The sequence below is a fragment of the Aplysia californica genome, unplaced genomic scaffold, assembly GCF_000002075.1.
Source record: "Aplysia californica isolate F4 #8 unplaced genomic scaffold, AplCal3.0 scaffold00013, whole genome shotgun sequence".
Classification (NCBI taxonomy): domain Eukaryota; kingdom Metazoa; phylum Mollusca; class Gastropoda; order Aplysiida; family Aplysiidae; genus Aplysia; species Aplysia californica.
Genome location: NW_004797283.1, coordinates 363,955 through 380,838, shown reverse-complemented (window position 1 = coordinate 380,838; position 16,884 = coordinate 363,955). Strand labels below are relative to the sequence as shown.

The 16,884-nt window shown below is 37.9% G+C and overlaps 1 protein-coding gene across 1 annotated transcript in view; it reads left to right on the top strand.

Moving 5' to 3' along the window:
- The window catches only part of LOC101863633 (protein SFI1 homolog), a 35,645-nt gene that overhangs the window by 13,398 nt on the left and 5,363 nt on the right, over positions 1-16,884 (top strand). The window contains exons 12-27 of the mRNA XM_013084404.2: positions 83-153; positions 1,493-1,585; positions 2,797-2,894; positions 3,599-3,665; positions 4,730-4,860; positions 5,190-5,271; positions 7,126-7,304; positions 7,829-7,904; positions 8,963-9,135; positions 10,531-10,633; positions 11,873-11,969; positions 12,435-12,595; positions 13,028-13,177; positions 14,401-14,852; positions 15,584-15,682; positions 16,490-16,697. Coding sequence (XP_012939858.1) covers positions 83-153; positions 1,493-1,585; positions 2,797-2,894; positions 3,599-3,665; positions 4,730-4,860; positions 5,190-5,271; positions 7,126-7,304; positions 7,829-7,904; positions 8,963-9,135; positions 10,531-10,633; positions 11,873-11,969; positions 12,435-12,595; positions 13,028-13,177; positions 14,401-14,852; positions 15,584-15,682; positions 16,490-16,697 — 2,240 coding nt within the window. The remainder of the gene's footprint in view (positions 1-82; positions 154-1,492; positions 1,586-2,796; positions 2,895-3,598; positions 3,666-4,729; positions 4,861-5,189; positions 5,272-7,125; positions 7,305-7,828; positions 7,905-8,962; positions 9,136-10,530; positions 10,634-11,872; positions 11,970-12,434; positions 12,596-13,027; positions 13,178-14,400; positions 14,853-15,583; positions 15,683-16,489; positions 16,698-16,884) is intronic.

Sequence of the window (16,884 nt, the reverse complement as noted above, 5' to 3'; positions counted from 1 at the left end):
CCATTCAGTATGTGACAATTGTTTCCTGTGATACATTAAGGTTCGTTTCCAAGTCTAGTAAATCTGACCTTATCTTGATTAGTCATATCCTTGCGTAATCTGAAACGAGAGAGAGAAGCCATGGCAGATCAGCACTATTGCAGTCAGCTCGTGGTAAGTAAACTACTTTTTATGCTTCAGCTGCTTCTTTATTATACTTTTTCTTTTTTTTCTTTCATCAGAATTCCAGTTGTGTTTAAGAATTGACATAAAACCTTTATTTGATATTTAAATCTTTGAGTTTTTAACAATGTGTCAGTTTGTGAATGTCTCTCTCTTGAGCTTGTGCCATTCTGTCCTTACTAATGCATTTGCACTGTTACATCTCTAGTTACTTGTGATAGAACAAAATGTCAAGTTTCAAAGTCAAAGAAAAAAAGCAAATGTGTCACAATGGGGTGGAATCTGGCGCTTGTCAATTTTTGGGCATATGGAGTCATTTGTATCACCTTAAATTTTGTTCGTTTGTCTTGATTTTGGTGAAAAAAATAACCATCTATAGATAGAAGTCGAGATATTTGTGATTGAAGGAGTTGAGGGTCGTCTTGTTTCAGAGGTAAAATTAGTGAGAAAATGGCCACCAAAGTTTCACGATTTTCAAAGCTTGATAGTCCTTGGAAACTGAAAACTTACATTTTTTGTGCATGTAATCAACATTTTAAAATAAAATCTACGCAGAAATGTGTTTTTAATTGGACGTAAAAGTTGCCTAGCCAAAAAACAAAAAATGGCTAGAAATTGCCAAACTGGAGGGAAAAATGACAATTTCTTTGAATTCATTATTTTGACGAGCGCCTGATTTCACGACGATGCCTCTCAAATGTTTGGCACAGTGGTGAAATCAGGTGCTCGTCAAAATAATGAAACCGACATTTCCCACCTGTTGGTCAAATTCTATGGGGGGGGTTAGGCTCAACACCTTTTATGTCCATTGAAAAGTTCATTTCTGTGAGGATTTTTCTGAAAAATAAAACGTTGACCAAAGGCACAAACAAATGTAAATTTTCGATTTTCAAGGACACTCAAGCTTTGGAAGTCACCAAACATTGGTTGCCATTTTCTTGTTAATTTTACCTCTGACATCAGGCAACCCCAACCTCCTTCAATTGCAAATATCTTGGCTTCTATTCAATTATTTTGTTGTTGAAAGCAAGACAAATGCTCAAGCTTTAATATTATTACACCAATAACTCCAAATGCTCAAAAATGGAAGAGCGCCTGATTTCAACATGTTGCCTCAAAAATGTGTTTTTAACTGATTGACTATAAACGATCTCCATTTGCATTTTTAAAGTCCTTTTTCTGTCAATTTGGATGATTTCTGTTATTGTTATTGTTATTGGTACAGTGCCATCTGAATTTTCTCTGTCTGGCCCAGTTTTATAAAGTTGTGTATGCAGATTTTATTTGACTGTTATGTTGATACTTTGTCTTTGTCCTCATCTGTCTACAGAGGTTTGGTATGGACTCATTCAGACTGAATGTTGTACATTCCAACATCAAGGAGATGAGAATCAAGTTGGCATTACATCTGCGAGTGGGGCAGGTAAGAGGCCTTTTAAAAAAAAACTTTATTTGATTACATTGAATAATGCATAGATTTTTTAGTGCCTGGAGGTGGTGTACAAACAAGCTCTTTGGATCTTTTCTCTATACTTGCTATGTTCTCCCTCCCTCCCCCCCCCCCCCCCCCCCCAGCTCTGTTTAGAAATGAGATTCATGTACTAATGGTCAAAACAAAAACAAAAATAGTTCCAAAACCCCAAAGTATGGGGCTTGGCATAGAATGGTTTTTCGTTCTCATATTCTGTGTACTTTACCTCACCTCATTAAACCCGAGTGGTGTCCCTCAGCTGTTGAAGCTTCTACCCAAAATGACGAGCGATCGCTCCCAGAAGCTGGGGTGACGCACATGGGAACGATAGTTATAAGCAGTTTTTCATCTTGATTGTAATGAGTGGGAATAAAACTTTGTTCAAAACTTCTCTGAGGGAAACTATACCTCTTCTTTTTTATGTTTTTTGTTGATTCTTTGTCTTGAGTCTAAGCATAAGTTGTGAAAGTAGTCGAGTTGAGTTGTTTAAAAAAATATCAATTCTGTCAAAGTTTGGAAATCAGTTCCGGGGTCAAGGAGTCAATCTAACCTATTAATAGTTATTTTGTCTGTTCTGTTATTGATGAATAATTACAAGTAGTTTTATCCTGAGAACCGAGACCATGACTGTGACAAGTTTACAATGTTGATACAAGTCCTGAGCTTGTCAGGTATGACATAACCTACATGTTTTAGACTGAGCTGCAAATGCTTCCATTACTTGTAGTGTCATAGAGTCAGGTGTCCCACTCAAGTGGGAAAAAGCCGGGAATTTCATTTTCAGATTTCCTTGTCGCGGAAACACCATGAAAATGAATGAAAACGAAAATATTTGGGAGAAGGGCGGGAAATCATTATGAATTTGGCGGAATCGTGGTGGTTTTTTAACTTTTTTTTTCCTTTTTAATCAATTTTACGAAAATACGATCATAACACCCCTTAATTTTCCTGGGAAGTTGAGAATGTTTCTGAGTGTTTGAGGGTCTGCTTGGGTCATCATGTAGGTTTCAAAGGACACAGAGCTTGCCGGTGAGCCGGGATTTGGGCTACACAAATGCTATTTATTATTATTATCATTATTATTACCTCATCAGCCAACTTGATCCTTGTATATTTGAGACTATGTTCTGTTAATGTCTTAAGTTTGTCAATATGTTCATCAGTTGCAGCGCTGGGCATGGCAAAGATGGAAGAAAGCTCAAGACATCAGAGAGGAAGGGAAGATATCAGCACAAACAGAGATAGCTAGAGAACGGTACAGGTAAAGGGAAGAGTGTGCTGTCTGACAGCTTAAAAGGTCAAGAAACAAAAGTATCAACTTGCAATAACTATAAATTCACTATTGTTGATAAGGTGGGAAAAACGTTATAAGTAATTTATCCATTACTTCTAAAGAGTTGTCCGGATCTCATGTTTGTGCACATACTTACCTTCTCCCCCCCGTCACCTGTCTCCCACACACAAAGGCGCACATGCGCACACACACACACACACACAAACACACACACAAACACACACACACACAAACACCCACACTCATACAAGCACATCCTATCATTGATGCCGAGCCACCATTTTGTGGGCTTTAGTTCGGAGATGTCAATAGCCAGTTTTGGTTGTCATGTTCTGACATGTTTTTTGTTGTAATGTCATAGTTTTCTTTTTCTTTTTCGTCTTTTATTTTGTATTTTGAGAGTTTCTGCTTTTTTTTTCTACACACATATAGAGTCTGGGAATTAAAGACTCTGTATTTATCGGTATTGTTGTGAAATGAGTCTTTCATGGTTAATTGTTTTAGCGTGTTCCCAATAATTTCAGTGAATATTGGGTATTAGTTTTATTGGTAGTTCCACCAAGAGTATTTCTAGGTAGAGACACATTTTGTAACATTATAATCTCTGCAAATGTGTTGCTTTGAAAGAGTATAAAAGTTCTCTTTGATGTTTGCTACTTTTTCCCTCACAGGGTGAACATAATGGGGAAGTGTTTCTCTGCTTTGAAAAACTACGCTCACTGGAGACAGCTTCGGAAGGTTTGTGAAATGGATGATGAACAAGTTCTTATGTACTTAAATATTGTTATAGGATAATCTTATTAGCATTTAACATCTGGAGACACCCTTATAATGAATGTGAAAATGTTAAGTTTAATAGAATGAAAGAAACATTCAGTCCGTCGTTTTTACCAGTTTTCAAAGAATTTTACAGCTGTGTGTTATTGATATAAAAAATCCTCTTAGGTCACCACAGTCCCTGAGAGTAGACTAAAATGATAGGGACTCTGTAGTAGAGGACCATGAGGGTTAACTGAACTTCTGGTTTTACGCTTATTGGTTTGATTCCCTGCATCTCAATTTCCCCTGTTGCAAATGTTTACTTGGTGGCTAGAAGAGATGGAATATGTAAATGAAAGTGGTAGGTGCCTAATAGACTTCAGTGCTGTATGTTCCGAGATGGGGAGTCTGAGATGGTTAATTTGAATGAAATGGCTTACAACAGGAATTATTATGTGACTGTGAGGCAAAAATGTCTGTAGGTAAAGACTAAAATCTTTTTTCCTTACAAAAAATTGTCTAATGTCCAGTGTGTTAATCGAAGTGGTTTTTCCTGCGGCCAACAGGTGATGGTGAAAGAAAAATTTTAAAAAAAATTTTAAAAACTGTTTGTTCTACCTGTTAAATATTTGTTTTCGCTTGCCCTGTTCACTCATGCAATCACAGTGCAGTAAAACCAATTCAGTTGATGTGTCACTAAAGCTTGTTTTCAGGACATGAAATACCTCCACCAAAATGAAAGATGAAGTAGATTTTCAGAATGTTTGTTTGTGATTTAAGAGTTACTGTTTCATTCTTTCCATCAACTCAAGTCATATATGCATTTGTTGTTCAAAAAATATTTTAAAATTTTATCCAAATTTTGTATTAGCTATGATTTTATTTGAACTTTCAGGGGATACACAAGTATAGCTAAGCTTTTAAACTTTTAAAAATATACTTTGGCGAAACTTTTTAAAGCGCACTTTGGCGTACTTTTTTAAAGCATAGTTCGGCATTCACCTAGAATTTTAAGGTCTGTTGGAATTTTTATGTGTTCACAGCTCCAACACAACCAGGCAGAGGCTCACTACTACCTGAGGACAATGCCAAGATGTCTGTTCCACATGCACATGTTTGTGGAGCTGGAGCGGAAATGCCGAGAGAATGCACAGAAAGCACAAGAGTTCCACAGGTCAGCTTTGATCTTCTCCTACATAAACGTCTCTCATATTCTGATATGTTTTGTGTGGTGTGGTCAAATACACTTTTCATCAGTCTGCCAGTCAGTTTCTCTAAAGGAGCCACTTTCTCTGTGTCAGCTTCTTTTTCTATGTTGCCTACTTTTTCTAATGTGGACCTGTGGATGATTGCTTGCTAGAGTAGGTTATCCCAAATATTTGGATGTAAGCTACTTTAACTTTAAATGTGCAGCCATTTTTGTTTTTTTCAAGTAGAGAAACTGAGTTAAAAAAGCATAGACTGAACCTGAAAGTTTACATACACTGTGTTTGCATATTGCAGATGCAGCAAGCTGGAGTGGGTGTTTTCCACTTGGGTATCCAGGGCAAAACAGGAACGAGATGCACGCATGATGCACAGAATGGTCAGTATGCACCTCATATATTCTTATGGATTGTTGTGTCATTTTTCAAAGTTTGGCGGAAACTAGTAGCATTATATTTAGAGAGGTGAGACAAATTCCAGTGAACTTTTTTTTCACAAAAGACGATTTTTTCCTTTTTAAAGAAATGCTGAAAGTTATGCTTTTTTTTTTTAGCAAAATGCGACAAAAGAGGCAGACCTTTTTTGACAAACCACGAAATATCCTCTGCGTGCCAATCAAGGTCTTTCCTCGAGTCACATGACTTCACTTGTGGTCGCCGAAAGTTTGTTTGTGGTTCTTTCCGTTCTTTAGAGTATTGATGTGATATGTCGCATTCTGTCAAAAATGTGTGTAGATCTCATCAAGTTAAAGGATAAGAATCCAACCTAGGTTTCACGTTAACAAATATCAACTAAGCCTTGCATCATGTTTATTTTAAAACCAAAGTTGCTCAAGATTATTCAGTAAATGGTGGAAGAACAGAAATCTTCATTTGTCTCAAAACTGGAGGAAAAATGGATGTGTCATGTTTTGTCGCGAAATGTGCGTTGCCAACTTGGAAATAATTTTTAAGCTGTAATTTCTTAGTTACGTGTTTGTCTGTGGCATTTATGCTCACTTTTCTTTGCAAAAGCCATAAACCCCTAGAGTGTGTTGTCACTTTAGCCCCTGCCATTACAGATAAAATGTATTTTCACCTGGGCTGGACTACTAAAATTCTTTGTTCAGTAGTCTCAGAGGGTATCAGTGATTGCCTTTTACATGTTTAAACAAGATATGCTTGAAAGTCAACTAATATCACTCATTAAAATACTATTCAAGAAATGGTACGTTTCAGTAAGTATATTTGTTCATGTAATGTCTTTCTCAGCTTTTTTAAGCCCTTGTCGACTGAGCCTACAGGGGAATGCACCTGAGCTCACTGGGGACAAATGAGATAGATTTGCATCAAAGCACTCTGAGACATGAGTTTGTTGTGTGGATAGGTAAAGGCAGCGTGTGCTCGGGTCCAGTGAGTTTTGCACTGCTAAGTATCAGAAATGAAAAATTTGAAACATCAGGACAAAATGAGTCCCTTGTCACCCACAGCTGTTTCGAAATGTCAGGCAGATTCCTGAATGTTTCAAAAATGTGTTTATCACTGCCAAAAGCTGGAGAAAAAAAATTGATTAACTTTCAAGACTGGATTATAAATAACAATGAGAATGAAGCCCATAAGTTAATTAAAGAGACCGTTACCAAAAATTTCTGACAGGTTGCAGGTCTGCTTTCAATAGCTTGAATTTATAGAATTTGGTAAAGAGTGTGTGAAGGTTGAAAGGGGGTTACTTTTTTTGGTTTTGAAAAGTTGGCAGCTATGCCATTGTGTAAGTGGCGTCAGTAGCTTAATGGTTAGGCTACCAGACCCATACTTGTGAGAATGCCTGTTCGAGGGTTTAAGCCTCTGGTTGGTCTGACCATGTGTCTTTGGGTAAGGCAGTTTACATGAATTTCCAAATTGTCTCAGTCCTATCAGAGATGGATGTTAAACTCAGAAGTTCCCGCCTCTTAATAATGTTGATAGTGGGTGTTAAAAACGGATACTTTTTCACATATTTCCACCGATACGACGTGTGAATCATTTTAGCGGGTGGTTGGCGGGTGCTCTGGTGTGGTTTGCTCCTTCTTTCTTATCAAACCTCTATCGTCCTTGTCTTCCCTCTTTCTTTTTTTGTGTTTGTTATTCTCTTATAACACCTCTAATCTCAGGCTCTTATGTGACCTTTTTGGTTTGCAAGTGCAGTGAAGCTCTTGCTAGAATCAAGTCAATTCATTTTGTCGAGTTTCTACACATTTTGTACTTTCTGATTTCAGGCTGTGCTGCACAGAGAGTCTGTCCTCCTGCAGTCGTTTTTCTCCAGGTGGCGGCAGCAGCTGACGGAGACACTGCACGAGGCGGACAAGCTGACTCAGGCAGAGTGTCATTATGTCTGGTCTGTCGGCTGCCGGGCTTGGACTGCATGGAGAATGCTTGTTCAGCAGAGAAAGACCAGGTTTGTGCATGCGTTGGTTGGTTTGAAATTGAGTGCATGTGCGTGTTTGTTTTCTGTGTGTGTGTGTGTGTGTGTGTGTGTGTGTGTGCGTGCATATTTTTATGTTTTTATGTGTGTGTGTATTATGTGTTTGTGTGTATGTGTGTGTTTTTATGTGTTTGTGTGTGTATGTATATGTGTTTGTGTGTATGTGTGTGTGTTTTTTAAATGTTTGTGTGTGTATGTATATGTGTGTGTGCTTGTGTGCGTGTGTGTGTGTGTGTGTGTGTGTGTGTGTGTGTGTGTGTGTGTGTGTGTGTGTGTGTACATACATTTTCCTGTTAAATTTGGATATGTATGGGCTGACATATTAACATGCCATGACAGTTTATACTGAGACTTTACATCTATGTAAGGAGATGAAAAAAGAAATGGCTATAATTACAAAGGACTCATTGCTACTCAGATGAATGGTTGATAGAATTTTACAGTAAATACTTTTTGTTTTAGAAATTAGATTTTGATCTTTTTTTACTCTTTGCCAGTGAGATGAACCGCTTGCAAGCTGTCAAGCACCACCACCTTGTCATGGAGAAAGTTTTCTTTCAGAGATGGAGACAGGTATTGCGATTGTACTGTTGAGAGACTGTTATCCCTACATTTTTATTAAAGACGCCAAATAAATGTGTGAAAATTTGACTGGCACATACCTGGTGCATAAATAAAACTGTGGATATGAAATCTTATACTAAGAGATGCCTTTAATAATAAAAATAATAGATAGATAGCATTTGTATAGCGCAAATCCCCGCTCAATAGCAGGCTCTATGTGCTTCACAATCTATACTATTATCCCATCAGACCTGAGAGCATTCTGAAACAACCTCAACTTCCTGGGAAGCATACAGTGCAAGCGGCCATTTATAGGCGCTAAAACACTAACATACTGACAAGATCTTTAGCTGTCTATGGCCGGCTACCCATTCCCACCTGGGTGAAGTGAGGAAAATTCGTGTAAAGTGCCTTTCCCTAGGACACAACGTCGGGCCTGCGGCTCGAACCCCTGACCCTGCAACCTCACGATTACAAGTTTGGTAGCCTAACCACCAGGCCACCAATGCCACATTTCCATAGTTTATGCAGTTAGTTGCATTATGAATGAATTGATAGTTAAGTTTTATGAATATTATATATATATATATATATATATATATATATATATATATATATATATATATATATATTTATACATTTATTATTTCACTGTTCAGTAACTGAAGTAATAGTGAATTTTTTTTTCATTTATATTTATTATCTGTTATTGTTAACATTTTGTACAGTTGTTATTATTTTACAATTAATTTAGTTATGATTAAAGTCAAAGTGAATTTTATTTTAAACATTTCAGAATTATTGATGTTTTCCTTCAGATTCTTTTCTCCTGTTCTCTACTTCTCATAATGTTTAGTATCTTGTGTGGGTGCCAATGTATCCGCCTTTGAAGTGCAGTGTTACAAAATTTAGATTATAAGTAAGTTTTAGAGAAAATGTTTCATTATTATTCCTGTTGTTTGTTTAATTAATAATCTATCTTAAAAAAATCTAATTTGCGCTCTTTTGAGATTTGTGCTGTTTTGAAACTTACACTATTTTGCAATCTGTCTTTGAATTCCTTTTAGAAACTTCAGTTGTTGAGGATAGAAAAACAGCAGACAGATAAGGCTGTGAGGCACAGGAACCAGAAGACATATCGTGCATGTATCAAGCAGTGGAAGTCTGAGGTGGCTGCTGGTAGACAGTTCCGGAAAGTTGCTACTGAACGATTCTCTCACCACCAGCAAAGGCAATTAAAGTAGGTGATTGATTGGAATTCAGTATGAGTGATATTTGAATGTGTTTTGTATCTGTGTAACTGTATGTTGCGTTTCATGTGGTTTAGGTTTTATTAATGTCATGTGACTTTGTGAAGATACTGAGCCATTGTCTTTGTCATCAAAAGGAAAACAAAAGTTGAGAAATGTGGAATTAATCATCTTGGTTAATTCAAATCTGTATATTTTTTATTTTTGTTTTTGATGAGGAATGTATAAGGAAAAGAAATACAAATACTCTCTGGCATGGATCCTCATAATTATTGGGAGGGGGGAAAGGGGTGACAAAAATTCGACAACCCTGTAATTTGATTAAAGCGAGATAGCAAAAAATAAGAGTATTTAAGAAAGTCGAGGGAAGTTACTGACAGACAATTAAGATTTTTCTCCTCTGCTGTCATGAAAAGTAACGGTACTGATAAAAGGATACAAGGATGGATAGTGTGCGCCTTGTTCAGTGTCGCAGCAAGAAAGGAAGAAAGTGATGCTGGTGACCCTCCCAGCAAAAAAAGAATTGCTCCAACATCAGATCATGATCGTGGGTGGTTGGCAGGTTCTCTGGTGCGGTTTGCTCTTTCTTTCCTATCAAGCATCTATCATCCTGATCTCTCCTTCTTTTTTGTGTTTGTTACTCTCTTGTAACACCTCTAATCTTAGGCACTTATATGACTTTATTGTGTTGCAAGTGCCGTAAAACTCTTACAAATACTAAAAAGATCATGATCATGACGGTGTAACCAACAGTGGTCAGAATGTGTCACCCACCCCTATTGTGTAATGACTTCATGATCCATACTTTTGCGTTCACACAGCCGCACACACATATTGTATGTACACAAGCATGATTCACACATCATATGACCCAATCGCACTCCATCACCCTGCAGTCACCCTCATGTGAATATAGTTAATATATTTTAAATGTATCTCAATACCAGTATGTGTATTATATTGTACATGGGCAAACCTAGCGGGATCATGTAACCTGATCCTCTCGATGATGATGGGTTTGTTTAATTTCCATCTTGTACGTAAGACAATTTCATTTCAAGACAGTTGTGGGAAAAATTTGATCAGGCTTTTCAAGATGAGCTGTTAAACACATACGTGTGAATGTTTGATAATACAGTGCTACCAATTCAAATAAAATGTAGTGGTTCAGTCGCGGAATAGTATCCTGTTCGATCTATCTGTGAATTTGAGTTTTGCTTGTTCAAGTTATCTGAAGGAGACTTAAAATATGGACCTTCCGTCGTATTAAAAATTACTCCCAATCAATTTTGCAAATTCTGTCCATTTTTGGGGGGTATTCAGCTCAAACTGTACTGAAAAGTCCCAAAACCTTGGTGAGATTGACATTTTTTCTACCCTTTAAGGTCAGTGTTTTCGGCATGGAGAGAAACAGCACGTGAGCTTGGAGTTGTGAAAAGGAAGAAGATTGCTGCCAGTGTGCACCACAATAGATGCTTAATGCTCAGGGTATGTGTTTTTATTTGCTCCTCAATGTGACTGCATTATATTAGTGCCAGAGTGGCCATTGAGGTCAGGCTCACAATAATATCAAGCATATGTTGGTAACACTCTGTTTAGGTTGGCGGTCACTGGAGTGTGTTCTAGAGAAGACATGATGACCATAACTGAAAAACAAAAATCTGTGTGGTGACGACCAACAATGGCATGTTGACTGTCTGTATTAATGTTGTATGGTGTATTATGTAGTGTTGATACAGTATAATAAGTAATATTTTATCTATTTACATGGAAACTAAACTGCCCTATGGGGATACATGTTTATTACATTTTTCTGCCATTCTTTTTTTTTATGAGTCAATCTTGTGTCAGTACCGTGGAGAGAATAAAAAAGCATTGAACTTAAATGCCTCTAAGGATTAAAACCCTTACCGGGGGTGGTGGTTGGCGAGTGCTCTGGTGTGGTTTGCTCCTTCTTTCCTATGAAACATCTATCGTCTTTATCTCCCTTTCTTCTTATTTATATTACTCTCTTGTAACACCTCTAATCTTCTGGCGCTCATATGACCTTATGCAGTTGCGAGCTCTGTAAAACCTCCACTAAAACAAAAACCCTTACAAATTCAGAAACGTTAGTCAGACAAAACTGTGAAGAGTTGTTTGTTGCATTTCTGCCCCCACAACCGCTTTGAGGGGATGTTTTCTTCCCAAGCTACCCCACACTGCCTCTACTCCTCAAGACAACAATTAGAACAGACATGCAGCTATTACAGAATGGCATCATGCAGAAGAGTTAATACTCAGATGTTACTGGATCGCTAACTACAAAATAAAACAACTGCAAGGACTGCTGTGTCAAAAATGTCCATCCCCAAGTTGGTAGTGAAAGCTTTGAAGAAAAATGGTCACAGGGCAAATGTGTCTCTTTACACTTCACAACCACAAATGCCAAATGTGGAAAGTTGGGACTGTTGTTATGTGCCTCACCGAAATACTTAAAACGTGTTTTCAACCAAATTGTTGTGTGTGCTTCACAGCTCTCGCTTTATCCTCACCTGTGCTTATATTCGACTTCCTTGCAGTTGCAAAGATTTTGCAATGGGTACATGAATGAACCCCCCCCCCACCCCACACACACACATACTGAAAAGAGCACCACCTTCAGTGCTGCTTGAAAATTGATAAACTTATTGATCTCCTAGTTTTAAGTCAAATGTCATTTTTATCTTGTTACCGGCTCTTTTGCAGGTTGTCCAGGCCTGGCAACGAACTGCTGCCCTTCAGGCTTACAGGGGAGATCAGCAGCAACGACTGCTTCAGGAAAGCATTGGCCAACTACAACACTGTGAGAGAGGGGTCATGAGATTTCCTATTTATTTTATTTGCTTCTTTCTTCCAACAGATATAATATTAAATAGAAAGTGTTTCAGATTTGTATCTACGGTTTTTCCTTTCTAAAATTTTTTGTGAACTTTTTTTGTCTCATTCAGCCTGCTGATAGTATTTTTGTAAATAATTATTAGATCTCATTAATGTGACCTAGTAGTACTATTCTTTTTTAATAATCTTGTACAAGATTAAGGCAAGTATGACCATTGACGTTATATTTATAAGTAAATATAGCTAGAAGGATAAAAAGAGCAAACAGAGAGTTTTGTTTTCAAGTTCTTTTCTTCTTTTATAGATTCAGTTTTTGTAAAGAGATGAAGTAAAAATCAAATCCTCGCCTCCCAAAACAAACAAACAAACCGAAGACCCTTTCCATTCCTTGACTGTGGTCTTTTAGCTCTTACACTTTAATACTCTACAGTGAAACTGTCTCTGTATTGGAAACGATGGCTCAGAGAGAAGGAGAGAGCTTCCAAAGAAGCAAGCAGTATAAAGAGGGCTGATGAATTCTACCAGCAGAAGATTGCCTGCAAAGTGTGGACTGCCTGGAATGATTATTCGAAATTGTGCTTGAGGAAGAGGGTATAAAATATTTCTTTCTTCATGTTTCAGATTTTAGTTTATTTATTTGACTAGGTAATTTTTTGGGGATGGGGGTGGGTTTCTTGTTTTTCTTTTGGTATTTTTGGAAGGGAAGGGTCACAACTCAGTGATTTTAGAAATTTTACCCCTTAAAAATGATTGGCTTAAAAAAAAATCTTTTCTACATTTTGAAAGGCAGAAATGAAGTTAAGTGCCAATGTGTAATAGCATAATCACCAGAGAGATGTTTGGATTATTTATTTAATAAAGCCCACATTTTTCTGAAACAACAGAAACACTGTAACAGTGTGTATGTTGTTTTAGTTTTTTAGAACTCTTTTTCACAAAGTGAGTAGTTATGCTCTTTCTCTTTTGGCCAACTGTGCTTTACAATGTCTCTCTGATAGTTCAACTGTTTCCTTCTATCCTCAGTTAATTGGCCGCCAGAGCCAATGGTTCCATGATGTCCGAGTGACTGCCAAGAGTTTCTTAGTTTGGCGACATCGACTACAAGAACAACAGGAAGAGAACAATGACTCACAGCTGGCGTTGTGGCACTGGAGTTTAGTTCTCCAGCGGAAGGTAAGTTGTTCTCCTATTTTCTGCTCTATTTTTTTATAAGGAGACACATTTACCCTGTGGGCATTTTTCTTCAAAGTTCTGACTGTCAGCTTAGGGACAGATTTTTAGCACAGTGGTCGTGAGGGCAAAAATGCAACAAACATAATTCTTCACACAGTTTTGTCTGACAAATGTTTCTGAATGTGTAAGTGTTTTAATCCTTAGAGGCATCTTTGCATCCTTCCTTGTAGTCATCACCACAAGTTTACACAATTGAAGTCAAATATTTTGAGCTATGGAATGAGTTTGTTTTCTGTGTCTTATTTCAACTACTGAACTTATTCAATGAGAAGTATAAAAACAGAAAGCAAAGATCAGTTTACAAATCTTTTGATAGGAAATATCAGAGAGGTTTGTTTGTGTGTAGACTGTTTGAGATTTCCTCATCAGACTTGGTCCTGCTTTGTGATTTTCGAGCACTTACTGTGCATTGTTTAATCTTAATATGTGTCACAATACGCTGGAATCAGGCGCTCGTTAGTTTTTTGGTATGTTCAGTTATTGGTATCATTTTAAAAGTTGTTCATTTGCCTTGCATTTCATTTTTTGAAAATGTCCATTTATCTTGAATAGAATTCGAGATATTTGCGATTGAAGAAGGTGGTCACTTGGTTTCAGAAATAAAATTGGGGAGAAAATGGCCGCCAAAGTTTTGTGACTTCCATAGCTCAAGAGTCCTTGGAAGCTGCGAATTTACTTTTAATTTACAATTAATCAACGTTTTTTCCTTAAAATCCATACATAAAAATATTTTGGAATGGACATACAAGGTGTTAAGCCAAAAAGCAAAAATTTGAAAAAAATTCCAAACTGCCAAAAAATGCCGATTTCTTCGATTTCATTATTTTGACGAGCGCCTGATTTCACCATGATGGGTCATATATATGTTGTATACTTGTTAAGAATTGAACAAAGTGATACAGGATTGTTTTAACTCTATTTGTCAGACAAAATAATGGGATGATAGTATCTCAAGTAATTTTGTGTAATTGTTGTTTTCATTCGTGTTTTAAAAACTTTCCTGGTTTGAAATAGTTGAAGGCCTTTAGAGAACAACTTAGTGAGGTTTGAATGCATATATGTAATAGCAAATAATTTGTTTTCATTTCTATTGTGGAGGCAAGATACGTTTTTCTTCTTTCTGTATTCTCCTGACTTTTATAAAAGTTTGATTACCTACCCAGGTGTTAGTTGGCTGGTGGTCATATGTGGAGCGACGTAGGCACAAGAAGGCTCGACTCACTGAAGCAGCTTCACTGTGGCGCCAGCAGCTCCTTCGTAACGCTTGTGGTCAGTGGCTTGCCACAGCGGACAGCCTGTCCCACATGCGGTCTGTCATGGCTGCACGACACCAGGCGAGCTCAGCCTTCGAGAGTTTTCACTTGGTACAAAGATGTGCTGTCCACTGGAAGCTCTGGGCTCGGAGACGAGCGGCATCCAGGGGAGACAAGGTGAAGCGAGACAAGACTTTGACCTTGACCTCAACTGTAAGGTTAGAGGCCATCCCGTCAATTTTCCCGGTGACTCACCAGACGTACCCCGGCCTGCCCCGCACGCCTGCTCCGAGAGCGGTACAGCCCAAACCTCTGGCTACTGTATCCCCTGCAAGACCCCACCAACCCGACACATTTGCCAGGTAGGGGAACGACTGCCTCTCATGCAGCCTCTCACAAGTTGGGCTGAAGTCACTGAAAGTTAAATTGGAAGTTGACATTGAAATTTAGATTTCTGTTCTGACTTTGAATGTAGAATAGAAGGAATGTTTTGGGATTTTGATTTTGATGTAGTATGTGTGCTTTTATTTATTGGAGACGGGAAAAGAAATGGAACAAAACTAGGGTCACTTTAATTTCTTTACCCTCTTCAATCTGTCCTCGCTGTTTACCTCCTTGTTTTTGCCATGTGATCTTAGTGGGAATTATCAAATCTTTGTTGTGAATGTTACCATGTTTGAACGTAATGTATAATTTAAATATCACAATAATTAAACGTAGCACATAATTCAAATGTCACAATATTTGAATGTAATATATAATTTCTTTTGTGGCCCTCATTGAAAATGACTGAACTGAGTTACTTGAGGGTCTACTAGGTAATTTTTCATACTCATCCCTCTGGCAACTGTTTGGTTGTTGCAATTTTTTTGTAAATGTGCATGATCATCATTTCATTTGAATACTTTGTTTTAATTTTGGTAACAAATATGTGTCTCATAATTTATCAAGAAGCCCTACTTATTGCTTTTTTCTCCTTATGACCAGCCATGATGACCTGCTTTTGTTTAAATGCTATCCACATTTTCTTCATTCTGATCAAAAGTATAAGATGGAGCTGACAGAAATTTTATCATTGATTTCTATTTCTCAGTTTGACAGAGAAACCCAAATCACGACTTCCCCCAAAGAGGCCATCTTTTCTTGTGGATTCATTAAAGCGTGCTGGACTGTTCTCAGAGCTTCATGATGGGTATGTGTAGGCAGAGGGCGGAATGCTGTGTCCTTGTGAAAGACTACTGCGGGTTTGGTCAGGGTATTAAAGAAAACTGGTGGTGGCCAAGTGGTTACACTCTTTGACTCTCAACCACAACATAAGGACATGGGTTTGAATCCTGTCAGGGGCCTGACAGCGTGTCCTTAGGAAAGGCACTGTTCGTGAGTTTTCCTCACTTTATCTAAGTGGGAATGGGTACCTGGCTATAGATAGCGGAAGATTTTGGCAGTTTGTTAGTGTTTGAGAACTTAATCAGCTCCTAGCACTGTATGCTTCTGGAGAAGCCGAGAATGTTTAAGAGTGTTCTAGGGTTTGCTAGAGTAATAATATAGTGTAAAGTACATAGAGCTTGTTTTTAAGCGAGGATATGCGCTATAAAAATGCAGTTTATTATCATTATTAAATCCAATGCAGTATTGACAATACAAATTTGGCAGCGTTAACATTTATTACTAGTGCTGGTGTATGTGTTATCTCTGTAAGGCATTTTGAGAGAAGCGTTCTGAAGACTGTTTTACAGCGTTGTTGGGGGACTCCTAGTAACTGGGAACTGCAGTTAGAGAAATTAGGTAATTTGACGTACACCTTGAATTTGAATTTTTTTTCAATGTCATAATTTAAGGAAAACAAAGAGACCAGGGCTAAATTTTTTGGGACTGATTTTAGCCTTTTATTCCTTGAGATCTCGTCAAAATCTCAGTTGTGTCATAATGCTTGTTTCATGATTTTTGTAGCTGTGTCAAGGATACAAGGTGTGTATCTGGATTCTTTCTGACATTTCAGTTTGGAACCTGAGAAGGCTCACTCTGAGATCAGTGAAAGGTTGAGCACCCCGTCGTTGAGTGATCTCCGGGTAGATTCTCATACTTACCCTGAGTATCCTTCCTCTGGGAGGTTTGTCCCCCACACGCGGAGCGGCCCAACAACCCAGAGGTCAAGGGCGGAGAAAGGTCACAGTGCACTAGATCAGGACTGGTCTCTCTCTGCAGAAGTGAGTTTGCCTATCACCATCCGGAAATATTACCAATGTAAAACTATTGGAATGATGCAAGTTGGAGCAGTACTTGGTATTTCATGGTAGCCTTGAAGTGTAATCTCCTGTGGGCATTTTGAATGCGGGAGTATTTTGAGAAACTGTGTACTGTTCTTTTTGCAGTTTTTCCTACTGTGCAACCACC